At 54.6% G+C, this 26,805-nt stretch overlaps 1 protein-coding gene across 4 annotated transcripts; it reads right to left on the reverse strand.

The window, feature by feature from the left end:
* On the reverse strand, positions 1–26,805 carry USP2 (ubiquitin specific peptidase 2). 4 transcript variants are annotated; one of them, XM_050759378.1, is made up of 13 exons: positions 24,072–24,187; positions 17,637–18,451; positions 5,086–5,136; positions 4,451–4,574; positions 4,145–4,256; positions 3,938–4,048; positions 3,687–3,751; positions 3,061–3,164; positions 2,893–2,973; positions 2,668–2,746; positions 2,392–2,499; positions 2,096–2,216; positions 1–1,725 (listed from the first exon to the last, which is right to left on the reverse strand). In XM_050759378.1, exons 2-13 carry the CDS (start codon positions 18,408–18,410, stop codon positions 1,638–1,640), a joined length of 1,818 nt encoding a protein of 605 aa, XP_050615335.1. In that variant the 5' UTR covers positions 18,411–18,451; positions 24,072–24,187; the 3' UTR covers positions 1–1,637. The 4 variants fall into 4 exon arrangements, with proteins under 4 accessions (XP_050615335.1, XP_050615336.1, XP_050615338.1 ...); XM_050759379.1 differs by lacking the exon at positions 24,072–24,187 and adding an exon at positions 21,162–21,289; XM_050759381.1 differs by lacking the exons at positions 17,637–18,451; positions 24,072–24,187 and adding an exon at positions 26,564–26,805.

Raw genomic sequence — 26,805 nt, forward strand, 5'->3', positions numbered from 1 at the left:
TGATTTCTCAAAGCTATTATTTATTCTGTACAAGGTTCCACTGTACATTAGACATTCTTCTACTCTTGCTTACACAGTAAACAAGTGTACACTTGCCCTTGGGCTCAGGTTCACAGGTCTTCCCTGGAGAAGGGTGTCAGGCCAGTAAAACTCAGGGTGTCTTTCTCTGATGCCTCCACCTGGGGGCCTGGAACGTGCCAGGCTCCACGGGGCACAAGCCGGGCCCAGCTGTGTGGGTGAACAGCTTTACTCGCTAGGACAGCACAGAGTTTTGTCCAACTATGTAGGGCAAAATTGAGCCCACAGGTAAGAACCATACAACTGAGGCAAGATGGCCCCAAATACCCAGACTCCAGCTCCCAGGGCAGGACTGGAGACCAACGCCAAGAAGGGCTGAGGGGCGGCCTAGGCATCCCTGAGAAACTCGGTCCAAAGGGCCTATTGTCTAGGAGGCTCTGAGAAGGGGGCGGGGGCAGGAAGGCCGGAGGGAAAGGGGTGTTAAGAGAATAAATAAAAGGGGAGAGAAGCTCTAGGGACGAGGGGCTTGTGCTATCCTTCAAACAGCTGGGGAGCAGACCAGGGGTGGGTTAGAGGACGTAGGCGGGAAGAACTTGATGCTCCGTTGGAAGGAATCTCCTACCTGCTTTCTTCTTCGCCTCACTGCAATGCACAACGAGCCAGGGCTAAGGGCAGGATCCCTTTCCCGGGCGGGTGTGAACATGGCACTGGGGAAAAGGGAAGAGGCTGAGGGATATTTCAGGGAGGGGCAGTTACCCCCTGGTCCCCAAATGCTATAAGGCACAATTCTTGGAGGCAACTAAATTCCATTCATAACATTAAAAAAAAAAAAAAAAAAAAAAATCCCCAACCCCCCAAACAGAAACTTGTTTTAGATCCCAGGTCTACTGTGGCTGTGCTTGGGGCCTGGCCAAAGCCCACCTAGCACCACGGCTAGCATTAGAAAAGTTGTACTTGGAAAAACAAAGGACCAGTGCAATGTCCCAGCTATGAAGAGGCCTGAAGGAGAGCACTCCAGTCTGAACACTTTAGTTATGGAAATTAAAAAAAAAAAGTTGGACTTTTTAAAAACCAAAACCAGCGTTTTCCAAAGATGTCCTTTCGTCTGTCCCCTGGAGTTAGCAGCGTGAAGAGGGCTCTTGGCTCATGGGTGTTTTCGGGCTCTGGACCGGCGAGCGGTGCGGGTGGAGATGGGCGCCGGCTCCTCCGCGGCGCAGGCGTCCAGGCGGCGATGCTCCCAGCAAGCTCCAGAGGGCGCTGTCCCCTCGGAGGCGCGGGCACTGCGGCGGGCAGCGGCGCAGCGAGGGCCTGCTCTCCACAGACGCGGTTGTTTCTGACACATAGGAAGCCCACAAGTTTACAAATGCAAACGGAGACGCCGAGGGCACGGGGCGACGCTGGCTCCACGTCCAGGCGATCTTCCCTGCCGGGCCACAGCTCATGAACGCCCGGCTGCTTGCTCCAGACCCTGACCAGGCTGCGTCCACTCCTGCTCGGCAGCTTCAGGTTTGTTTTTCTCGTCAGGTTTGTGTGTTGTTGTTGTTGTTGTTTTTGTCTTTTTAAGAAACTTAGGGAGCGGGGCCACCACGGGGAAGGGAGAAGGGACGTGGCTCCTGGCGCTACATTCGGGAGGGCGGGCTGGCCAGTTCGTAGAAGAGCAGGTAGGCGTCGCTGGTGCGCACTTGGCTGGAGGACATGGGAGTGACGCTGCGGAGAGTGGGGAGTCAGCCCGGAGAGGGGGCAGGACCCGGAGACCCCGCGCCGGCCTCTTCCGGTGCCCCCGAAGCCGGCCGGCCTTTCAGGGAGGCTCCCCACGGGCAGCGGCTTCGTGGCCCTGAACTTTCCCATCCATTCTAGGTGTAAGCCGTGGGGGGTTGGGGGTGGTGGGGGTGGGGGAGGGTGGTGGGGGTGGGGGAGGGTGGTGGGGGTGGGGGAGGGTGGGGGGGGTGGGGGGGGAGGGTGGGGGTGGGGGGAGGGTGGGGGGGTGGGGGGGGGGGGGGGGGGAGGGGGGTGGGGGTGGGGGAGGGGGAGGGTGGCTGGCTCCAGCCAGGGGCTCCAGCCCTGCCCTGGCTCTCACCTGGAGTCGTTGAAAGTGTGCCACTCGCCTGTCCCTGGGCTGCGACAGTAGGCTGTATAGTGGCCACCCATGGTGGTTCCGGAGTGATTGGACACAGCATACAGGTTGTAAACAGCATGGTCTGAGGAGGAGGCAGCCGTCAAGCCCCAGAGGCCCCCCTGCCCAGACTTCCTCCCTCCAGCCTCTCCTTCCGCACCTCTCAGCAGCTGGTGCTGGCAACGCCCCTTCCTCCTGCCCTCCCTCCGGCCTTGCACACCTGCGTCTTCATTCTGCCCTGTCTACTGGAAGATACTCACTGGTGTTTTCTGAGGCAAATTCTCTTAAGTCCAGGTCTCTTAGGGGGAAGTTCACAAATGTTGTGAGCTTGCTGGTTCGGATCCTGGATTCTGAGAACCGCTTCAGATCTGGCATTGACGTGAGTCAAGGACAGTCAACCCAATGCAGAAGGGCAGACAACAAAAGGAAAGCCTACACGGTCTGTTTCTTCCGACTCTGCTCCCCTCACCTGTTGGCCCCTTGTCATCAGTCCCCCTTGAAAGTCATGTCCCAGCCCTGATGGATCTTAAGGATACGGAGCACCAAGATCTTTGGGAACCTCTGGATGGAGAACTTCTTTATACACCGTTTTCTGCCTCGGCAGCGACAGCATGTCTGAGAGAGAAGACAAACAGAAAGAACTTGTGGGGGAAGTCAGTGGGCCCCAGTCCAGTCACTCCTCAGCTGGATCTGCTGGTATCAGCCTCTTCCCAGTAGGTCCCATGGAAATTTGTTCTTGCTATTACTGAAGGGTGACTTACTGGCTTTTCATCTCCATCAAGCACATCCTCTTTGGTGAAGAGCCTCATGCAATCCATTAATGTCACCTCAGGATAACCTCGCTGGGAAGGGGAAAAAAGCAAAGGTCAGAGGTCAACATGAAAGGACGGGAGAGGGAGTTCAACAAGGTGGGCAACTGGGGTGCATACCTTAGCAATGGGCAGTGAGAGGTCCCAGAAGGGGTCGAAGACTGTAGAACAGTAACCACAATCTGTACACGTCAGGGAGCTCTTTAGCTGCCCAACAAAGAGATCTGGGGAAGAAGAGAAGGCCATGAGATGCTGAAATACAGGAAACAGAGCATGGGCTTCTGCACAGCATCTTTTATTTTTTTTTGAGATGGAGTTTCGCTCTGTCCCCTAGACTGGAGTGCAGTGGCGCAATCTCGGCTCACAATAACCTCTGCCTCCTGGGTTCAAGTGATTCTCCTGCCTTAGCCTCCCAAGTAGCTGGGATTACAGGTTCCCACCACGGCTCCTGGCTAATTTTTGTATTTTTAGTAGAGATGGGGTTTCGCCATGTTGGCCAGGCTGGTCTTGAACTCCTGACCTCAGGTGATCTACCCGCCTTGGCCTCCCAAAGTGCAGGGATTACAGGCATGAGCCACCATGCCTGGCCTGCACAGCATCTTCTTTCTTGCTGTTCCTGCTTTGGTTTGTTGGACACTGGGCAGAAACAGGCTTCCCTGGGAGAGTGATTCTTAGGGCTTTTTATGCTCCACTCAGGCAAGAGCAGGCAACAGTGAAAATAAGCATCTTCTCTTCCATGCGCTTACCCCCGATCCTACTGTCTTCCCGTTCTAGATATTTTCTCCACATCTGTCGGCCTTTCTCGTCATCACTGGGAACCGGAGAGAGAAGACAATTCAGTCAAAGCTCAAAACTTAAGTTTAAGGGTCTGTCAATCTAGATCCTTCATCTTCAAAAGTAAATCAGATTCTTCCCAAATCATTAACCCCAAAGTGGTGGGTAAAAATCTCGAGTTCACAAAAGTTTTGCTTCCCCACAGCATTCTCCTCTTACTTACGGAAGATGATCGAGGTTCTCAGGGTTGGACTTAGGCCTCAGTGTCACTCGGTTCACCTCATTATGGAGCCCATCCAGAAGAAAGCGAAGGAACTCCTGAGCGTCCTGCTGACTGAACCCAAAGGAAGGAGGGTGAGCAACACCTCTTATCCTAAGAACCTGCTCCTGCTGCCACCCACCCTGGAGGACATGTCTGCAAGGCCCTTACTTATAGCCGACAAAGCGCGGTGCGTATCTCTGGATCTGGGTCTTGAACTCAGATGGGCTCACCACATCATTGGGGGATGAAGTCCATATGGTCTGAATTAGTTTTGCAAACTCTATTGGAAGGAGAGAGTGTATAGGACAGCTAAGATATTTTCTATAAGAAACTCTGAAACTAGAATCCCAACAAAAAGCAAGCAGAGAAAGAAAGACAGGATAGGAGTGTCTAAGACACAACTCCTAGAACAGCCCCAGTGGAATGGAGGACCATCCAGGGGTAGGCAGGGGCATGTGACAGAGGGCCCCTCACCTTCCATGAGGGCTGTGTGTGCATTGCTGCTGTGGTGCAGGTCCCGCATGTAGAGCCTCTGGAGGCAGTAATCTCTCAACTCTCGGGTGTTGCTCAGGCACTGCAGAATTGAGTTCATGAAGCACTGCAAGAGATGACCAGGCAATCAGTGGGGAGATGAGAGTCCCACCTTCACCTCTGTTACTTACTACCAGAGGCTCTCTGGTTCATCTACCTAGAAATGAATCCTTTCATAGCCTCAAGTTCCTTTTTTCATAAGTGAAAGGGGTGAAGTGAGGCAAATCCCCACTCCAGGCATAGGTAACGTAATTGGTTATTTACTATAGGGGTGCACAAAAGGGCATGGACGCGACGGACAGAAGTGTGTGGGAAGTGATGGGTGTCCTTGAGGGGAAGGATCCAGGAGAAGAGCAGGCTGACGGGTAAAAGGGCAACTCCCTTTTAGCAGTGCTTCCTGCTGGGGATGGGTAAAGCACAGCCCAGCAATTCTGTGAAACACCAGCCGGCAAGGGCGAGTGCCAACTGGCTAAATGGGTAGGGAGTCAGCCACAACCAGGAGGGAACTCTGGTTATATGGCTCCAGTCAGGATAGTAGGGGGTGGGCCTGGGGAAGAAGCAGGCCAGGAGGAACTCACCGTGTTCCCAAGGTTTCGAAGACCAGCCAGACCCTGGGCACTCTTAGAATTCTGCAAGCAAAGAACACATGGCGATAAGGTGGAAGCAAAGATGATAGGCCTGTGCTGGGCTCTCCTGTTCAATTTTCTAACCAGCTGGGGTCACAGGCAGCAGGCCACACATAATATTCTTTCTTCAACTTTACCCGTCTATGTACTTTGTAGGAAAGAGGATTGAGGAATGCCTGTTATTTTCTTTCTTTCTTTTTTTTGAGACAGAATCTCACTCTGTCACCTAGGCTAGAATGCAGTGGTGTGATCTCAGCTCACTGCAACCTCTACCTTGTGGATTCAAGCGATTTTCCTCAGCCTCCTGAGTAGCTGGGACTACAGGTGTGTGCCATGACGCCCAGCTAATTTTTTGTATTTTTAGTAGAGATGGGGTTTCGCAATATTGGCCAGGCTGATCTTGAACTCCTGACCTCAGGTGATCCAACCGCCTCGGCTTCCCAAAGTGCTGGGATTATAGGCGTGAGCCACCGTGCCTGGCCTAAATGCCTGTTATTTTCAACACCCAACAAAAATATTCTTCAGGGCTTTGCTTTATTGAGTATGTATTGACTATGTATCTCCCTGTCCCCCGTATTTATGTTATTCTCCATTCTCTGCTATAGTGGAGACTGGGAATTCACATATTTGGTACATATTGACTCCTTACTATAAGAAATTTCGAGTCCCAAATCCAGGTGCTATCTCAAATGACCTATATTTGTACTCATAGAAGTCCAATATATAAAGTAGCTCTCATAATAGACACTTTGAGGAGGTTTTGAAAAGTTAAATAACAAAACACCTTGAGTTTCGATCTTCAGTTGGGAAAAACTCAAGCAAGCCTGCCATTCTGAATTGCCAGAGACAGGTGAAATTCCTTCCAGCTGAGATCAGCTCCTAAGGGCTGATTAAAGGCTGGGAGAATCCTCCCTGCCTGGCTCAGGTTTCAACATCCTGACTGGCCACCGGCTGGGAATCCTGGAGATGACAGATTGGGCCCGCAGAGGCAAGGGCCTGGCTGAAAGTGCCACTCTTGCTGTTGGCCCTATAGCGGAGGCGGGTGAGGGGGCTGGAGAGAGAACAGGTGCTGGATCGAGGACTCTGAGCTTATTTGTCAAGGTCTCTTGGCTAATCCTGGGCATATCTCCAAGGAGTCAGAAAACCTTCAGGCTCAAAGGGTTAAAGAAACAGTTTGCAGATGAGTCTGCCACCCCCTCTCTCAGGGAGGGGACTGGGAGCAGGCAACTCTGGAGCAACACTGGGGCATGCGTGGGGCCAGCTCAGCCCTGATCAGAACAGGAGCCTGAAATAACTCAGCTAAAATTACTCATGCCGTGTGCTGACAGCCTATGAGGCTGTCAGCAGCTCAAAGCCCATGAGGTTGTCAGGGGGGGGGTGGGGGGGGCGGGGAGGGGGGTGGGTGGGGGAGGAGTAGGCTGAAGGAGGGCTTTTCTCAAGAACTGCCTTACCGATCCCACAAGTAAGAGGATCCCTTCCTGGCCAGCTGTCAGGGCTAGCCCTAACAGGTAGGGAAAAAAAATATACCCAGAAAAGAGACCCAGTTTAAACCTGCAGCTAGAGAGAAAAGCCAATTGGCAGCAGGTGGGATATAAGCATCCTTGGAGAACTTGGCTAGGGCTGGCAGTATATGGCCCCAAACAATATCTGAATCTGACTTATTGACAGTAACAAGAGGGCCGCAACAGAGATAATTCCCTGGGACAAAGACCTTCTCAGCGTTTTCCAGAATAGGTGAAATGCTGCGAAAGTCTCCATGTTGCCCACTCGGAACTAAATGTTAAAGCTTGCCCCCAACAGAATACCCACCCTTACGTCTATTTTTGGCAGTGCTTTATTAGTTCTTAGCCCCCGTACCTCAGATGACATCTGTCTAAACAGGCTGCAGGGGAAAGCATTCTACCACTGGTGACCATGTCAATGTTCACCAAAGCAGGCCCTCAGCTGAGACAACAGTCACTCAGCGCTAATGGGGGTGGGGAAATGGGAAAACGGAGTCATCTGTCTACAGAAGCACTCCTGTGGTGGTTTAAGATGTTGACACTTAATTCTCACCCAGCAGTGAGGGGCAAGAAGGACACCTTGTCACCCACGATTACTATTCTTAACGATCTAACCCCTCTGTTGGCCTGGGGAGTGGGGAGATGGGAGAAGCTCCTTTAAGGCATCGTTAGGACCCTTAGTTGTTATGTTTTAGGGTGGGAGTTGATGCCTTTGTCTAAAATTTCCTGAGCTGAAAACCACATGCCAATTTCTAGGTGCTCTGTGTAGAAGGTGGGTGGATAACAGGAGTGGGGGCGACAGAGGATGGGGGAGCGGGGCTGCTCTATGCCCAGCCAGATATTCTTCTGCCAAGAATAGGAAATCAGGAGCTCCAGGGAAAGTCAGCACTTTTCATTTCAGAGGGGAACAGAATGTCCCCAGAGTGACCTTTCTTACAGGACAAACAATCCTACCTCAGGGTCGACAGAGAGAAAAGGGGCTAGAACTTCAGAAGGTGGGAGACCCTGCACAGCCAGCCTCTTTTGGCGAAAGCCAGAGAAGGGAATGACCCCAGGTGTGTTATACTGGGACACATGTGCAAAGAGTTGAGAAAGTTTGGACCCAGTCTTCCTTCCGCTGAGCCATCAGCAAACCTAGTTTTGACTCAGTAGCAAGCACTGTTGCAGGGAGCAGATGGCACCTCCACCGTCAGCAAATAGCATTCACCTTCTAGAGGAGGAGCGGGGGCTCAGGAGAGCCCTGCCTGGGTGAATGCGGAGGTAGCATCTGGGCACCCTTCGGTAGGAGAGGCCAAGGTTTGTGTCTTCACACTCGAGACCCCAGTCAAGGGCTTTCCCGCCTACCTCACCTGTGTGGTGAGGGTGGCCTCAAGTCCTGGCTGCAGCTAGGAAGCCTGGTGTGGCCCTGGCACGGGGCAGGGCACGCACTGCCAGCATGGGAGCTGGTGCCTGTTACATAAGACCTGTCAAGCTCGGGCCCCTTATCCCTTCCCCAGGCCGCAGCGCCCAGCCTCGGCCCTGGCATTCCCCTGGGGGCTGCTTCCTCGGAGGGACCCGCTGCCCGCTGCAGAAATGGAGAGGACGGAAGGAAGGGGAAGTTACCCTCTGTCACCTGTCTGCACCTCCTCTGCCCTTCACAGGGTCAAAGGACCCCCGTCACCAACCCTTGGGAAAGAGTCCTTGGTGGACAGTGAGGGGGAGGCGGCCCCTTTCTGCCCAGCCTTCCTGGCCGGGGTTTGGCCTCGGAGGAATACCCCCGCAGGGTCCAGCGTGCTGCCCTAGCACACCGACCGAGACCCAGTCAAGGTTATGCTTTCCTGCACCTGTCCTGATAGGTGCCAGGAATTGAGAGGCCAAGAGCCACCACCTGGTGCCGGGGTCACCGAGAGGGAGGGGGAAAGTGGGGCTCGTCGGACATCCACCAGGGGAGGGGACCGCGAGTAAGCGTGCGATCACCTGGGGAGGGGGCATTCCTTGCCAGGAGACCCTGGGAAAGGAGGGGTGGGGGCTGGGAAGAATCCGTCCCTTCACCTAGGGGCGCGTGGCGGGCAGGGGCCAGGGAGAAGGCGGGACCCCAGGCTCTCGGCGCGGGGGTCCCGGAAAAGGGCCCGCGTACCTTGGCTTTGTTGAGCAGGAGCCCCACGAAGGTGGAGAGCAGCAGGGACGGGGAGAGAGGGGAGCGCGGCCGCAGCTCCTTGGCGAGGGCGGGAAAGGGGGCGGCGGGGGGCTCCTCGGGCAGGGTCACGGTGTACGAGGTGCGCATGCTGGGGGGCGGGCGGCGGGCTTTGGCCCTCGCTTAACGTTGGCAGCGGGGGCGCGGGGGGAGTCCCCGCGCGGTGCCACAGTCCAGACGCCGAAGCCGGCGGGACCGCCACAGGACACTGTCCGCGGCGTCCGGAGGTAACCGTTACCGCGGGGCCCGAACGCGCGCTCTTCCGCCTCAACCTCCCCGGCGTGCGCCGCCAACCGCCCGGGTCCCTGCTCTCGCGCTCCGGCCGACTGGCTGCCGAGCCGGCGCCTCGGGCTCAGCGACGTCAGCGCTGGGGCGGGGCTAGGCCCGCAGCCCCGCCCCACCCCGCCTCCGTCCCGCCCCCGGCGCCAGCACGCGGACCCGAACGAGGCAGCAAGGTCGGTCCTCCCCCGCCGGGCCTTCCCCGCGCTCCGCGGTCCCCCCAGCCCGCTGACCCCCGGCGAGGCAGGCCCGCGGGGGAGGCAGGACCGGAGCCCGGAGGCCCTGGCCGGCCTCGGGGTTGAGGCTTAGCTCAGGATAAGTGATCTTTGGGGCCCGTAGAGGACGTCTCCCCAAGACCCAGTGTCAACCGGGTGAACTTCCCCGAAGGCAGCGTTACACTTCCTAACTCTTGGGGGGCTGCAAACCATTTGGAGAACGTGATGAAAGCTTTTCTCTCTTCAGGGCGAAATACGCATATGCACAAGCTTTTGTCTAGCGTTCTGGGGGTGCTCAGGCCCTGGTGAAGCCCCAAATTCATGCAGTCAGTGGAGGTCAGTGGGCCCAGGTTAAGAAGATAGACCTGCACGGCCTAGGGGCTCAGCTGCCCTCCTCGTAACAGTCCTGTCTGGCCTCTTTCAAGAGAGGCAGTGCCCATATTTTATAAGGCCCAATAGGTCACCTTCTCACTTGGCTTCTTTTCTGGTCTCTTCTAACCAATTACCCAGCTCCAGCTCTACCCACTCTCAAATTTGACTTGTTGGGGAGCTGGGAAGAAAGTAATAAATAGTGGGGAAATAGGCGCTCAGCTGGCACGGGGGCGAGTGTTCTACTCTGACCCTAAGCACAGCCATGCTTGAAGATCAGGGGTCTTTAGGCTTCATTTCTGATGCTCCACCCCTCCACCTAACAGGGAAGCTCACGAATCTGCCTAGAGAAAGTGTCTTGTTTGGAGCTTGCTGGCTATTTTTAGCCAGTATTTTTAGCATTTAAAAATACTCCAAGAGGCAGCAGTGTATGCTGTTACTCATCTGTGGGCTCCTTCTGTTCCTTCTGGTGTGCTCATCCCCACATGTACACGCACACATGACCACAGCTACATGGGGACTGTGTCCAGGACACATGTATGGCGGTACCCTAGGCCACCCACAAAGCAGCAATTTCATGCCAATGAGAGAGGAGTGGGGACAGTTGCCCCCTCCCCTGTGTGCCAGCAGTGTGGTGGGAGGAGGGGGCAGGGGACAGGAACCACAGGCAGTCTGCTTGTGATCAGTGAGAGTGGGCATGTGAGGACGGGTGATCTCTACAGTCACTGTCCTCACCCAGACTCTGACTGAACCTGGACCCTGGACAAACTGCAGCAGCCTTTCTCCAAGCCTCCTTTCCAGCCAGACGCTTTCAAGCCAGCCCTACACCATCTGAAGCAATGTTTGCATCTGATCATCTGATCACAACTAGAGCACCTGCCCTTGCATCCAGTCCCGAAGCCTCAGGTAGCCTTTCTCCAAGGCTGTCTGTCCAAAGGCCCACCACCCTCAGTCTTCTCTGACCACTGCTCTCGACCAGCCTGTGCTTATCCTCTGCTGAAAAACCAAAACTGCCACTCATTAAGTACTTATTAGATCCCAGGAACTGGGTTAAGGGTTTTATATATATTATCCCAGTTAATTTCTATAATAACATCATGCTGTAGTAACTACTACCTCTATTTTATTTATTTTTTATTTTATTTTATTTTTTGAGACAGAGTCTCGCTCTGTCACCCAGGCTGGAGTGCAGAGGCACAATCTTGGCTCACTGTAACCTCCGCCTCCCGGGTTCAAACAATTCTCCTGCCTCAGCTTCCGGAGCAGCTGGGATTACAGGTGCGCACCACCATGCCTGGCTAATTTTTGTATTTTTAGTAGAGATGGGGTTTCACCATGTTGGCCAGGCTGGTCATGAACTCCTGACCTCAAGTGATCCGCCCATCTCAGCCTCCCAGAGTGCTGGGATTACAGGTGTGTCACCGCGCCCGGCCTATTACTTCTGTTTTATAGGTGAAGGACCTTAAGCCTAGAGAGGTCAAATGAATTTCCAGGACTGCAAAGTTAATAAATGACAATGTGGGGCTTTGTCTTACAGCAAAACCCACGCTTTTAACAGGAAATTCTGAGATGTACTTCTTGCTCTCTGCCAATTACCTACTTGTAAATTCTGCCTAAAATTTGCATCTTCCAAAAGACTTCCCTAATTAACTCCACCCAGCTCTAAACTCTCCATTACTGCATATCCTCAGTCTATGCGCATTCAGTTTGCATGGTGTTAATTTATCTTAATATGTTTATCTTTGTTTTATAAGTGTTTCAAAGAGTCCTATAAATGGTCTTAGATTGCGTGTGGCTTGTCATGGTTGTGCCAGCACACCGAAACCTCCTCAAGGGCAGGGTTGTGGGTTCGGTTCTCTTAGTGGGTTCTTAAAAAACGGTGTTGATCTTGTCTCTAAAGAGGGCCAGACCAGGCTCTGCTGGGAATCCTGGGAGTCCCACTAAGCCTCAGAGGGTGGGGTGTGAGTCTGGTTTTGCATGTTGAACACATGTGCTGCTGGGCTTGGGGGGACCTGCCCAAGAGGTGCTCACCCACTATAGCATTTGGCCTGTTTCCCTATGACTTAGACACAGTGATGTAAGCACTCCCACCCGGGACATCTGGGTGTTCTGCTAGCTTGCTCTCCCTCTTCCCTGGGATTTAGGAGGTTAGAGGGGTTGCTAGGAGCAGGGAGGGCCAGAGGCGAAAGCTTTAGTGTGGGAGCACTTTGAGAAGTCTGGGGTGGGAGGAAAGAATCCACACAGGGTCCAGTCTAGTCAAGCAGGTCTGACTGCTGCAGGACACGGCCACAAAGGACCTTGGCTCATCTCTCAGCCAGCCAGGTCTCTGTGAGACCCTTTCTCTTCACTGCCATTCTTGGAGTGGGATGGATACAAAGGATAGAGGCTTCTGGCATCTGAATCCGGCTCTGGCTCAGTGACTCTCTGTGCTTCAAATACACTAAGCTAATCTGAGCTGGGCTCATTCCTGCATCCGGACTGCTGTTCCTCAGAACCTGGGCTTGGCCTGCTTCCCCTGTAGGATAAGTAATTGTTTTCACCTTAAGTCCTTCCTGGCATGAGATGGAGTGATATAAATGAAAGTCAGGGCTAGCTCTATGAGGGCTGGGACTGAGAGTATCCTGCTTCTCTCAGATCTGCGTGGGCAGCTTGGGCCAGGGTTTGGGGACACTGCTGGGGCTAAGGCAGATGTCTCAAAGCCTGGCTCCCAGCATGTGCCTGCGATTACCACAGCAAATGGACAGACCGGTGGCCTGATTGATTGATGGATGAAAAGGTAGGGGCTCTGAGTCCTTGTTAAGGGTTGGGCTTTTGCCCCACAGTGCACCTTGGGGAGAGAGGGTCAGCCTATCCTCCCCACTCTGTGTAGGAAGGTCTGCTTCCCTGCATGACATGGACCCCAAGAGGCCAAAAGCTCTGCACTCCTTTGAGGCCAGGCAGTCTGGCCTGAACCAGCTGGATTCCAGAGGCCCACACACCTCCTTCTTTTGCATATATCTCTGTCCGGGGTGCTGGTTTTATGTATATATTGAGGTGAGAAGGTACAAGGGGCCACGTGTGCAGCTGTGGGCTCTGAACATGGCGTTCATTTCTGCAGCCGGTGGTCAGTGGAGCGGCTCCCCCAGGGGCAAGGAACATTTTGCCAGGCTTGGATTAACTTCTGCATTGCTGAGCCCCACCCCAGCACCACATTAACTCATGAAGACATCCTGGAGTGGGGGTGGAGGAGGAGGCGGGAGGATGGTGCTGGGCACCGATTGAGAAATTGAGCCTGGATAAGGCAGCACCAAGGCTAACAGCCAGGATACAGCCCACAGCCGGTCTGCAAGGGATGGCGACATCAGTGTCTTGCTGATTCTAGTCACAAACCACAAACCCACTGCCCTTTCCTTCGCAGCAGCTAGGATAGCTCCTGGTCAAGGGGTCCCTCTGGCTTAAGGTCCTTTAGTGACCTTCTCATGCTGCCAACACAGATTCATGACTTCAGGAAGTTCAACCTCCTCAGGGTGGCTGAGTGAACCTGGTTTTGTGGGAGTAGGCGAGGACAGACCCCAGGATCTCAGGCTGCCAAGCTGGACAAACAAGGCAGCAGGGATGCAGGCCAGTATGGCTGCGTGAACGGAGCGAGAACACGAGGAATGAGAGGCGAGTTGTACTTCTCACCTAGGAGCTCCAGGACAGCCCCTGCTATCCGCAACTTGTTCTCTTTGGAGTAACCTCCGCTCACTGCAGGGCAGCATTCAAGTCCAAAGTCCCACCCGAGGGAAAAATCACATGACCTCAGCTTATATAATCTCTCTGTCACTGAACAGCTGGAACCCAAGGCTTCTGAAGATGAGTCAGCAGCCCCAGTGGCAAATAGGACCCAGGTATTCAGTTTCCCAGACCTTTTGCTCCTAGAAACAGGTCCTGGAGCAGAGGGTAAGGGTGTCGAAGAGACTGGGTGGGTGAGAATAGGCTGGGCCAGACTCTGAGCCTCAGCCCTGGCTCTGCGTCCGAGTTGCAGGTGCCCAGCTTGCTGACTGTGCTCTGGAGGGCCCTGGGCCAACCCCTGGCTCTTCTTGGGGAGAGGAGAGGGTAGCCTGGGCAGGGCGGGGCAAGGGCTGGGCAGAGGCCAGCGGGCAGAATGCCAGGACTAGGGAGGAGCAGCTGGAGGGGTGGAGCAGAGGGGGATTAGGAAGGATTGTAGGGGTTAAAGCGCAGCCCTGGCAGGGCTCAGTGGGAACAGCTTGTCCTTCCATAGGCCCGGGGAACAGGAGAGGTGGGGCGGAGTGGGGAGATGACAGGGTTGGGACTGGGGCTCCTGGCTCTCTGCAGGGCTGAACCACCTGGACTGACTTGGAGTCCCCACTGGGGGTAGTGAATGCTTTTTTTCCACCATCACTTTTCCTCCTCTCTGCATTTTAAGCAGAAGGTGGAGTCTCAGGAGAGGCCCTCGTTATACAAGTGCTGAGCTGCACCCCCCTGGCCTGGCATTTTGTTGGTGCTTACACAAGCATGGGGAGGTGATAATTCTGAATTTATGTGGTGCCCCCTCCCCCCCGCCCCCGCCAGCTCTGTACTCATGCTCAGCTGAGTCTGTGATATTCAAAGGTTCGTTTTGAATGTTACTGTTAATGAGGGAAAGAAGTCTGGCTAGAACCGTTCTCCCTGGTCACAGCCTGCTGTTGACCTCCCTTAATGAATGCCAGCTGTCGCTCCGGTCAGCTACCCTGAGAACCCCCTGGGACACAGGATGTACTTTTTTACCTCTGTTTCTCCCACGGGGTTGGTACGGGGGGGACTTCCTACTCTAGTCAGCTGCCAAATGACCCCTTTCTATGATCTCTTTTCCCCCCTTAAGTTTAAATGACCTCTTCCGCAGCATTTTATTGATTTCACATTCCTCCACCTTCATTATTTGCTTTGAGCCTCACGGCATGCTTGTGAGGTGGGCAGGGCAGGCGTGATTGTTCCCTTTTATAGTCTGGGAAATACAGCCCAGCTGATAGGTATCCAAGGTTAGAGCAGCCAACTGTTTCTTCCACTGGTCACGAGCAGCCTGTCCCAGCCTCAGATGACCTCTCCCTTTCCCTCCACCTGTGACACTCAAGAACACCCAGGGCTGCCTTCCCATTGTACCTATTTAATAACTTATTTCTCGGCCAGGTGTGGTGGCTCGCACCTGTATTCTCAGCGCTTTGGGAGGCCAAGGCGGGTGGATAACCTGAGGTCAGAAGTTCAAGACCAGCCTGGCCAGCATGGTGAAACCCCGTCTCACTAAGAACACAAAATTAGCCTGGTGTGGTGGTACATGCCGCTAGTCCTAGCTACTTGGGAGGCTGAGACAGGAGAATCACTTGAACCCGGGAGGTGGAGGTTGCAGTGAGCCGAGATCACACCACTGCAGTCCAGCCTGGGTGTGACAGAGCGAGACTCCATCTCCAAAAAAACAAAACAAACTTATTTCCCTAAGTGAATTGTGAAGGCACTGAGGGCAGGGACTGTTGCTCACACACATCTCTTGCCTCCCAAAGCACCAGAAGGGTACAAGGAGGACTAACATTTATAAGGCAACGTGCCAGGCCCTTTGACATACATTTTCATTCCTCAAGTAATCTATGAAGTGGGAACTATGATCACTCATTTTATAGAGGAGGACACAGCTTCAGAAGCTAAGGGGCCTATCTGAGGTCACACTGCTAGTCAACTGAGCACCACAAATGAGTGCCTCAGAAGGCAAGATCCCCAGATGGAGATCTAGAAAGAAACTGGACCCAGTTTTAGAAAGAAGTGATCCAGGCCCCATGAGCAGGGTTGTTCTCACCTCAGCAAGATGCACTCTGCTCCAGGAAATGAGGATAAGAGGGGTGGAGAGAGCGGGGTGAGGTTAAATAAAGGTCTTGTACCATTGACCCTGGAGAGGCCTCTGCTGGTTGGCAGTATCTTCTGGGGCATGAGCTCAGAATGAAACACTAGCTCAACTGCAGGGCATTCCCGGCTAAAGCGCCTTATGAGTTGCTTCTGGATGAGGGTGGCAGAGTTTGTCCCAGGGCAATCTGCCACTTCTTTGAGATCCTCTCTCAAAATTCCCTTCACCTTGGCCCTGGAGCCGTGGGGAGGAGCCAGGGTTGTCCCTTCTGGAGAGGTGGAGGGCAGCAGACTCCCAGGAGGGTTGGGCCATGCCTGTGCCGGGTGGAGGCAGATTCCCAGTGGAATCTGACCCCCAGTAAAGGGGAATACTGACTGCTCTCATGGTTGGGGCTGAGGATGGGTCTGTAGTTTAGTCTGTGGTGAGGTTTTCCATCTCAGCAGGCCTAGAGATCACCCAAAGAGCTTGTGGAAAGAGCGGCTTCCCAGGCCCCATCCCGAGAGAGTTTTTGTCAGTGGGTTTGGGTGAATCGTTAAGCCCTGCAGTGACTCTGACACAGGCAGTCTGCAGACCCCACTTTAAGGAGCACTGCTGACCATGCAACAACCCTTCTCTTCTGAGCAAGGGGAGGGAGCCCTGCAGAGGCTTCTAGGACCCAAACCCCTCTGAGAAGAGCCATATTCTAATTGCCCTGGGGATGAACAGCACCAGCCGAGTCCAAGTGAATCCTGCTCCACCACAAGCCCAGCATGTGGCCCCCTGAGAGCTGATACTTTCCCCCCAGGCCAGCTGTGTTGTGACACATGTCTCTTCTCCACTCCTTTCTACAGTGGATCCAGCCCTGCCTTGTCAGGTTCTGAAAGTTCTGGGAGGCACCAGCATTTCTATCTCCTGTGCCACTTCACAGATGGTACAGCAAAGCCAAGACTCCCTAAGTAATATTATCAAAGTTGCCCTCTCAAGATGTTTACTTATGCAAGCTTCAAGGTCCTGCCCCTAGTCCTGAACCCCTGCTGCATTTGTCTGGATCAGCCCTCCAAGCAGCATTTCTTGCTGTGGCAGGCTGTTGTTTTCAAAATGTACTTGTCCTAGCAGTAGGGAGGGGTATGTAAGGTAATGGAGGAGACACAGCACCCAGCCCTTCTGTCCATATGCTTGCCTGTGCATCTGTCCACCTGCCACTACCCATGTATCCACCCACCCACCTATCCCACCACCCACCCATCCATCCATCCATCCATTCATCCATGCAATCAGCAGGTCAGCTCCCGTTGTGGGAGGCACGTGGCAGGGGATCTAGAGATAGGATTTCGTTTTCCTCCTCTGAGAGCTTGCCACCTAATGGGCACACTAATAACTACAGAAAGGCAGATGTCGTCAGTGCCCCAAGAGAGGCGCGTTCAGAGATTAGTTGCGAGCAAGGCCATGCCAGCCCTTGGTCAGTCTCCAGCAGAGCCTCTTCTCTCATTCCAGCTGAGGCAGGGCTGGAATAGAGGTATTGGATTGTCTCAAGCCCTAGATAAAAATTTCTCCACTACTTTCTCCAAAGCCAGATGATAAGCCTTGCTGTCTGATACCCTAGTCCTGAGCATGCCAGTGTCACTCAGAGGAGAGTCCCTCTTCCCCTAATGTCTTATGTCCAAATATAAAGCCAGGCCTCGGGGCTAGGGAATAAAACCTGCACAAGAGGGGAGATGTAACCGCAGCAAGGACGCCCTCCTACTACTGGGTGCACTGGTGGTCTGGGGCCCCCGCATCCAGCCCAGGTCGGGGCAGGGCCTGCAGGAGGCACTGGCATCTCAGATGGAAAAGGAGAAGGTGAGAAGAGTGGTTCACTGGGGGCAGCGGAGCATTCCTGAGAACACTACTGGACTGTCCTCGAGTGCACAGGCCCTGAGTGGGCTTTCTAGGCAGAGCAGGAAAGCCCCTCCCCTCGGCACGGAGCCCCAGGGGCACCAGACGTGCTGGGATGACCTCTCTTGTTTGTCTCCACCAGGAGCAGCCACCGGCTGCCGTCAATCATCAGTCAGGTTGGGAGTCAAGCCCTCAGCCTGGCTGTTCTGCAACAGTGGCTGCCTCCCCAGCCCATCCCCGGTCCCCAAGGGTAAACTCACCATGCTGTCTCTCCCCGGGGAGCTGGAGCGGCTGGGCCCAGGGGCCTGACCCTTTCCCTTCTCCCACAGCGTGTAGCGGCCAATGGGTCGGAAGGTTGGGCTGAGGATTTCAGGGACTCGTGAAGGAGGGGTCTGGGAGGGCACCTGAGATGCACTGCCCTTGCGACCATAGTTCTCCAGGTAGTCCACCAGGTACTCAGGGCGGCTGGCTGCCTGGTAGAGCCCCTGCAGGGTGCAGAGCTCCTTGCGCGTCCGGGCCAGCATGGGGCTGCGACCCAGGTTCCCGGGGTCTATCCGGTAGTTATCTGAGGTCCGGAGGCTGGAGAAATCCCGGGCCAGGTCTGATTGGCTGTCCGACTTCTGGGTTAGGGTCACCCCCTGGTCATAGGCATTCATGGGCAGGTAGCTGAGGCAGTTGTTGCTCACTCCATAAGGGAATCCACTGCCCCCACTGAGGCCACTGCCTGAAGGCCGCTCAGTACCCCGGGTCTGGCTCTCTGCCCGCTTACCTCCCCCAGTGATGTTGGGTCTCAGCAGGGGGCGGCCCCGGTCATAGTCCAGGATGGAGGAGGGGCCATAGGTACTGGGACGGGTGAGGAAGCTGCTGGCGGGGACCGGCTTGAAACCAAATTTCTCTTTCTCCAGTAAGGAGGCAGCCAGGTTGGCCCCGTAGGAGGAGGGGGTATAGGCACCATAGCCCGACTTGGAATAGTGGGCATCTGTGTAGCGGGCTGATTCTGTGTAGCGCTTCAGGGTGGAGGAGAGCTGGGACATCCTTCAGGGTCGCACTCAGTGGGGACTGGGAGCCTCATGGGCTGAAAGACAAGGAGAGTAGTTGTCAGAGGGCCCTGCCAGGTGTCGGGCTCCCACAGACCCGCTCCCCATCCCTAGCTGGGCCAGAACCTAAGAGCTCCCAGTCCATTTCCACAAGAGACAGGCTGGCTGCTGAGAAACACACATGCACACAGGTGTGCACACGGGCTTGCTTGCACCTGTGTGTTCACGCCTCAGTGAGAGTGCAAGGGATGAGGTGGCTTTTATATGCCACACAGGGAATCAGCGCATCCTGGCCATTCAAAGACTCAAACACACAAGCAGGGGCTACCCGACGTCCACAGCCCACCAAGCCGTGCAGTCTTCCAGCTCAAATCCCATTGCCTCAGCAACTGCAGAAACTCTTGAGCTGGGGGGATGCCACAGACCCCTGGGTTGAGAATGCTGGATATTTCAGGAGTTAAGACCACTTCTGTCCCTTCTGACTTATGTGATGAGCAGGTGTCTTTTTGGAAACCTAGACTGTGCTGGAATGACCTGAAGATCATTTGGTCAGATCCCCTGTGAGGCCAAGGAGGCTCAGGAGAGGAAGTAATGGGGTGTGGGTGGGCAGGGGAGGCCGTGAGTGAGCATGCAACAGCGAGGGGCCAGAACGTGGTCTCCAGACCTTTTCCCCAGACACCAGCATCTGCTGCTGGTCCCACAGTGAGGGACACTCGTGAAGTAGAACCCACTCATGTCACTGAGCTAAGCTTCTGTTCTAAGTGGAGTTAGGGCCCTGGGCCTCCCAAGAGTTCCTCTACCAACACAGGGTTCCTCTACCGACATGGATCCGGATCCCAAATTGGTCCTGGTGATGTTTGTGCAAAGGGGGCCCCCTACAGTCCCAAATCTTGCACTGCACGTGGCATTCCCAGTCCTTCCCTGTTCCAGTCCAGCAGCTGGGGAGGGTCTAGTGAAGGAACTGCTGAATGTGGAGCTTTGAAAGCCCCAGAGGATCATGAATTTTAATCTATCTGTTGTACAGATGGGAAAAGTGGTGCTTATTTCTCCCCAGCCACACACCAGCAGAGCCAGGACTGGAATCCAGGTCTTTGAAATCCTGGCCAGTGTTCTTTCCACTTAACCTTGAGTTACCACCCCCTCATCAGATTTAGGGTCAGTTGGGGACCCCCGGAGGCCTTCCATTGCCGTAAACATGCAGCCTGTATCCAATAGAGCTGGAGTGGCAGAGGAGCAAGTAGGGTCAGAAGCCTGTCCTCAAGGGCATCAGGGGCTCTTGGGGGGCTCTCTAGGGGGACGGAAGCAGAGCCATCCAGGACTCTCAGAGTGGTGGGACTTGCCCTGTGATAGACTAGCTGGGTGATTTTGCACTAATCATGTAACCTCTCTGAGCCCCAACTTCCTCATCTGTAAATGAGTAAAACCACCATCCTCATAATTCCTACCTCACAGGGCTGTTGTGAGGAATAAATGAGATAACAACACGTGAAGGGCTCCACAATGACAGTGGTTACCATCTCCTCCCCGAGCTACTGCGAGGCAGCCTGGCTCTGCCCTCTGTAGGTCTATGATAATATCAGGGCTGGCTGTCTCCCAGCCTGGCCAGCCTCTAGCCTCAGCTTGGGACACCAGGCCTCCCCATGCAGCCCCCAGCGAGAGAAGCAGGCAGTGGGCAGACATCTGGCCACTCAGCAGACACTGGCTGGGCAACCCAGCCCATCAGGGCAGAGAGGAGATGGTGCCAAACCCCAAATGCAAGGGCTTGGCAGAAAGCTCTAGAATCCCAGTCCACACAAGGCTTTGGGGTAGGTACAGGGGTGAGAGATGAGCAGGTAGCTTCTATATAGGACCCAGAACAGTATTTCTTGACCCTGCCTGAGAACTCCAGCAGTTTTCAGTCCAGGCTGACATCAGAAAGGCCTGGTCCATCTTATTGTCCTTTTGCCACCTGGCCCAGGGGGCCCCGGCCCTCCATGTATACTTCTTTGCCCACTGTGCCCAGCACAACTTTCACCCCTTTCTAGGGAAAGGTAACTGGGGGATGACATTACACAGGGTTAGAGGGAAACCGTAGCGGGAGAGACAGACAGAGGCACAAGGTGGGGGTGGGAGGCCCAGTCCTGCTCTATTTCGCTTTGGAGAACTCTATCAATAATGCAAAGTCAAAGAGATTCCAGGTCTCAGGAGCTGGGCTCTGGGACACCAGGCAGCCAATCAGATACAACCCCCACAACAAGGGTATGAGCTCATGGCTCCTCCCCACAGCTCTCCCTCCCCCTCCTCCACACTAAGGCTCTCAGGGAATTGGTATTCTACGGGCAGCGCCCCAAGCCCGTGACATCCCTTGGCCCTGCTGATGACGCAGAAGTGCTGGGGCCAAACAAGGTCCAGAGGACAGCGACAGACAGCTCTGAAAGGCTTTAGAGCTGGAGTTGGGGCCACACCTCTGGCCCACAGATTCCCAGGAAGGCTCCCAAATCCCCACTCTCCTTTCCATCTGGCAGGTGATTGCCAGACCCCTCCCCCTCCTCCCAGCAGCCCTAAGAGTCATGCCATCACTAATACTCCATGGAAGCTGCTTCTCGGCTCTGACATCTAGCTACAGTTCCCACGTCTGGGGAGAGGGTTCCTATTGGGGTGGGGGCCTTCCGCATGTCTCTCCCCTCCCACAACCCCCAGTTTCACTCTCAAAGGTCCTAGCACCTTCCAGGTGAAGGCACAGCCTGGGTTGGTGCCCCTTGGCATTACCTGCACAGCTGTCCCTGGAGGCCACAGAATGCACTATGGGCAGGAGAGCGGGCTGGGGCCCTGGCCGGAGTCTCACCGCGCAAGACAGGGACAGGACGGGCACTCACATGGCTGCGAGTCTCCCTGTTGCCACAGGAACAGCCTGAACTGAATGGCCCTTTCATGGGACAGTGGGAGGCAAGCCGATTGGCTGGGATCCCCCATACCCCTCCCTGCCCAGTGCGGGGCCCCTGCTGCCCAGCTTCTTTCACTGTTTACCCAGAGCTGGCAAGTACAGGCACGCAGCTCCAGGCAGCGCCTCCCCAGGTGTCCGCCACCTTGGACAACAGGGGCAGTCCCCTGCCCAGCTCCTCTTCCTGGCCATCTTCACTGAGGTGTCTGGACCCTTCCTTCTCTGTCAGAGATTCCTGTCATTTTGCACAGTTTCCCTCTCCTGGGAGGTGCAGCAGCACTCCTCTACACAGAGGCCTGGGCTTCCTGTCAGGACATGTGAGCCAAGCAGCTGTCACCCCAGCCGGCTGGTGCTGGTCACCTCTGAACCAGGCCCCAGGCATGCTGAGTACTTCACATGCAGCTTCTGAGTCCATCTTCTCTGCGGCCTCACATCAGCTCTCATCGGCCCTCGCCATGTAACACATTCTTCTAGGTGTGCTTCATACACAGAGCACCCCAAAAAGTCTTAGTGTGGGTTTAAGCTGGAGTTCTTTCAGACATAAATGTCTCCAACTTACACACCTCTTTGGACAGATTAAATTATTTAAATTAAAATTAAAAAAACATTCACAATTAGAAAATAAATATATAAGACATTTAAATATGGAAACTTTCAAATGAAGTTTTTAGCATTTGTATTTCTGAAGTTATTAAAGCTTAAAACTGCACTAAGGCTTGGGACACAGTGTATTAACTCACTGAACCCTCCCGACTCCTTTAAGCGGTAGGTGCTGTTATAATATCCATTTGCAGATGAGGAAATTGGCGATGCTGGGAGTGATGTGGATTTCCCAAAGTCACACTGGGAGCAGTGGCAGAGCTGGGCTGGACCTGTGCTCTATGCTCTGTCCGCTATAGCTGGCCTGAAGCCCAGACCCCTGCTTCACTCTTCCCTGGCTCTCCATGGGACGAGTCGGGACTGGGACCTGTAGGTGGGGTTTGAGGGAAGGACCGCCACAGGATCCAGGTGTCCGCCCTCCGGCATCTCTACACTTCCAAGACAAGGCAAAGAAATGGGCCTCCAGGCAGTCCTGGATCCTTAAATTCTCTTTTCCAACCACCTCTGCACAAGTACTCTCCTGGCGTCCCCTCCCCACGGGAGAGCCCTGGTCTCCTTCCCTCTCCTCTAGGTACAACATGGGGTGTACAGACTCCGGCAGGAGCAGCCCTCTGGATTTTCCACTGCAGGCGAATGAAAGTGAAGCCAGGTGCAACTCGAGCCCTAGAACAATACTGATCGGCCGCGAGATGGTCCAGGAAGCCTCCATTTCACCCACTGTGCCAAGCCCCTGTGTGTTCCCTGGCAGCAGCATCTACCCCAGCTCAGAGCCTTGGGTCCCTGGCCTGGTTATGAGCAAGTCCCTAGCCTCCTACCCTGGCTGCAGCTTGGCCCACTCCTCAAGGTACCCATGCTGGGTGAGTCAGGGGTTAAAATGAACCCCGTCCCCCTGGGGCAGCCAACCCCTTTGCTTCAGCCACTGTCACTTCCTGTTGCTCATGTGAAGGGCTCCCTAACCTGCCAAGCCAGGGGAGGAACTTGCTCCCCAGGAATTCCAGGCACTCCTGCCCCCAGGCTTCTCTCTGCCTTCATGGCTTCTCTCTGCCCAGATCTGCTTGGCTTTCTGAGGGTGAAAGCCTGCTTTGCTACTGGGGCCTGGATAGAGAACCTCTAGCTGAGTTTCAGAAGCATGCCTAAACAGGGTTAAGTCTTCCCTCCTACTCAGGTGCCCAGAAAAGGTGAGTGGGGAGTCCCAGCCAGTCCCGCCAGGTGGCTGGGAGTCTCCACAGTGGTGACCTCAGAGCCTCCTGAAGCCACTTGCTAACAGCATCAGAATGTGCTGACCTTGAAGGACAAGGCGGGTGAGAGGGGCCCTGTCTCCTTCCATCTGCACTTTGACCCGCCCTCCCAGCTGCTCCGGTCACCTGCTGCACTATCTGGGCACAAGTGTCTGGTCCTAGAGGATGGGATGAGGGAATCCTGGCAGGTGTAGAGGACGTGGGTAGAGTAGGGGATTGTGGGGGCAGGGGCATATTTATGCTCAAACAGTCCTTGAACTCAGCCTACTCCTCTCAGGCCCCAGGGCCTCGGCTGGCCCCCTCCTCTCCAGCCTGTCACTAGGCTCTGTCTATCAGGGGCTAGCACCCACTGATCCACCAGCTTAATCCTCTTGCCTGCCCTGGCAAGGGGTCATCCAAGGGAATTTGGGTCCATTTCTCTTTCTCCTGCTCCCAGTAGTTACCCAAGAGCTGGGGGAGGGGAGGAGGTAAGATAAAGAGATTGGAGATTAAGGCAAGAATCCTGACTGGTGGAGAAGAAGTGGGTGGGCCCAGGGCAGTTTCTATAGGGTGCTCCTTGATTTGGGGTTGTGAGTGGGGTGGGCATCTCTATGCTTCCAAGACAAAGCAAAGAAATGGGCCTCCAGGCAGTATTGGGATCCTTAAATTCTCTTTTCCAACCACCTCTGCCCAGGTACTCTCCTGGTGTCCCTTCCCCAGGGGAGAACTCTGGTCTCCTTCCCTCTCCTTTAGGGCCTTATCTTTCCTCTGTTCTCAGCCTCCGGAGGAGCCTTTGGTCTTGCCCCTGACACCCACCAGGCCCAGTGGAGTGGCCTCTTACATGCTATCCTAGATACACTGATGTCTTTTCTCTAGGTAGAGTCCCAGAGAAGCTCAGATACCAAAGGGGCAGCTACTGACCTGTGTCCAGGGGCACTGGATGGGAGCTGGGGGCTTCTTCTTCCACAGCAGGGCAGGGAATGCAGTGGAAAGTCCAGAAGCTGGAGCCTGACTCCGGGCTGGGTAATCCGGAGCTCAGGTTACTGACTCCGATATATATAGTATCTTATCTGACCTCGCACACTCGCAGAGATGGTGAGCGCAACTCACTTGCATTCCAAGCCCCGGGAGAATTAAAGGGGCAGTGGCGTACCCACCCTTGAGGGGCTGCCCTTTCAGGCCAGTGCCAGCCAAGGAGGTCTGTAAGGACTCTTGGAAGGGGGGCATTTTGAAGGGGAACAATGGGGAGATTCAAGAGGAAAGAGGACTGAAAAGAGCACGGAGGGGTGGGGGTGGAACTTGAGACAAAAAGACGGAGAAAGTGGATTTTCCAGAGCAGTCAGTCACAGGATTAGAGAACAGGAAGAAGCCATACTGTTAGCCCCACTCTTAATTTTGAGATAGAGTAAACCTAAAGAAAGAAAGCAGCTTGCTCAAGGGCATATACAGATAGCCAGAAGCAGAAAGGGGACTAGCACTCAGGTTTCAGTCCAACGTTCTTTTCTAATGGACTTCTCGGCCTGGGCTTGGAGGCTAGTTCTTTCCCTTATTGGCTCCAAAATAGTGGATAAGTCACTTAAGTTCTCTGAATCTTAGCTATTTAATCTACAAAACAGGAATAATAATAATAATGGTCTATCTCAGTTGTGAGGATTAAATAAATTAATATTTGTAAATTTCCTGGCCCATAGTAAGAGTTCAATAAACATGATGATTATATTGAATACTTCCACTTATTATAATTAGTGGTATTATTAGTAATGGCACCTTACCAGGAGAACTTTCCTAGGGAGAAAAGGAAGGTTACTCCTGGGGAAGGGTTCTTTTCTGTCTTTCTTTCTTTTCTTTTCTTTCTTTTTTTTTTTGAGACAGAGTCTCCCTCTGTCTCCCAGGCTGCAGTGTAGTGGCATGATCTCGCCTCACTGCAAGCTCTGCTTCCTGGGTTCACGCCATTCTCCTGCCTCAGCCTCCCAAGTAGCTGGGACTACAAGTGCCTGCTACCATGCCCAGCTAATTTTTTTGTATTTTTAGTAGAGATGGGGTTTCACCATGTTAGCCAGGATGGTCTCGATCTCCTGACCGCGTGATCCGCCCGCCTCGGCCTCCCAAAGTACTGGGATTACAGGCATGAGCCACTGCTCCTGACCGGACCTGTGCCTTTCTAATGCCAGAGAACAGTCCCAAGGTTTTTTGAACTGACCATGTCCCATAACCGGGAAGGGCAAACAAGGCTTGCCATCTTCCTAGATGTCCAGTCCACCAAGCAGAGAAAGGCCAAGCCCATTTGGGCTCCTTCCCCCTTTGCCTAGAAAAATACGGCAAGCACAGCTTCCCCCAGACCACCAGGAGAATGCTTGGCCCCTCTGGGGTGGTTCCACTCTACCTGTGGGAGGGCTCAGGATTCCAGGGCCACAGAGCCGGGCTGGGCAGGGTCACAAGAGGAAGGAACAGGGTTCTTAGCCTCTCTGGCCTTGGTGCACTTGTCTGCTCCCAGGACGTTTTCTCGATGGCTCTCCCCCAGGACTGGGAGTACCCAGCTTGGTGCCTCCACCCTGTCTTAGCACAGGCTACTGACTCAGCCCAGGTCCTGATGATGCACTTCAGAGGACGCCCTCATTCCAGTCCTCATTCTGACTCTAGTCTGACTTGCATCTACAGCATCAAAGGAAGGGGCCTGCCTCGACCTTAGTCCAGTCAGTTCTCCTTTCCTCTGCTTTACCGGGGTCCATCTGGGGGATGTTCTCATGCCCATTCCGGGGGAGGTGAGCAGCCCCTACCACTACCTCCAGCTCAGTCCCATTCTAAAGGCAGCCAGGTCAGGAGGTAGGATGTTCACTCTTCAGGGAAGGGCTGGAATGGGTTGGCTAGGGCTTCCCTTGACTGTTGAGAAGTTGCTCTCTTCGGAACACCGCGTGCATGCTTCTGGTTTGGGATTGGTGAGAATTTCAAAGCTGCCTTTTTCTGGTTAGGGATTGGTGGAAAATCTCCCCTTCCGCTTAATTGTTGCACACCCCATGCCCCCAACCCCCTTTAGCAAACTGACCAGATACAACCCGGGCAGCTTTAAGAGCAGCGAGTGAGCTGCACGCACACATGGGGAGGGGTGTCAGTGTCACTCTCGGGCCACATACCACCGATATACCAGGGCACAGCGAGGAGGACCCGCCGAAGCAGCATTTCCTTAGAATACACTGATCAACACACAGATGGCTTTTCCTGGCACCCTGGGCTGTCAGCAGGCAGCCCTCACACAACTGGCAGACACAGCTGGAGCGTCCCTGCACAGCCGGCTCTCTCCCTATATTTCTAGTGTTCACTCTGCCCAGGCTGTCGTGAACACCTTACTTTCTGAGCCCCAAACCGGCACTGATCCCCGAATCCCCCCTCCCCGATTCCCGACAGGTGGCACGTACCTGCCTCTTCTTGGAGGATGGACGAGTCGAACCGGGCACAAGCATGGAGCTGCGGGTGAGTCCCGGCTGGCGCTGGCGCTGGCGCGGCGCAGTCCGCAGCTGACGCAGAGAGCTCCCCGGCCTCGGCTCCTGCCTGCCTCTCTCCCACCTCCGCCGGGGTCCCAGAAGGGACCTCCCCGGGAAATCGGCGCCACCCAGCGGGCAGCCGCCTCATCGCGCCTGGGCCGGCAGAGCCACACCCC

The sequence above is a fragment of the Macaca thibetana genome, chromosome 14 (assembly GCF_024542745.1).
Source record: "Macaca thibetana thibetana isolate TM-01 chromosome 14, ASM2454274v1, whole genome shotgun sequence".
NCBI classification, from domain to species: Eukaryota; Metazoa; Chordata; class Mammalia; order Primates; family Cercopithecidae; genus Macaca; species Macaca thibetana.

Excerpts from the sequence above, each read along its gene's own strand:
- USP2 (XM_050759378.1), bottom strand. The coding sequence starts at position 18,410 with ATGTCCCAGCTCTCCTCCACCCTGAAGCGCTACACAGAATCAGCCCGC. Across the intron at positions 2,747-2,892 it reads TTGATGGAGATGAAAAGCCA|ACATGCTGTCGCTGCCGAGG; the intron begins GTAAGTCACCCT and ends CTTCTCTCTCAG. Across the intron at positions 2,217-2,391 it reads ATTTGCCTCAGAAAACACCA|ACCATGCTGTTTACAACCTG; the intron begins GTGAGTATCTTC and ends CCTCCTCCTCAG.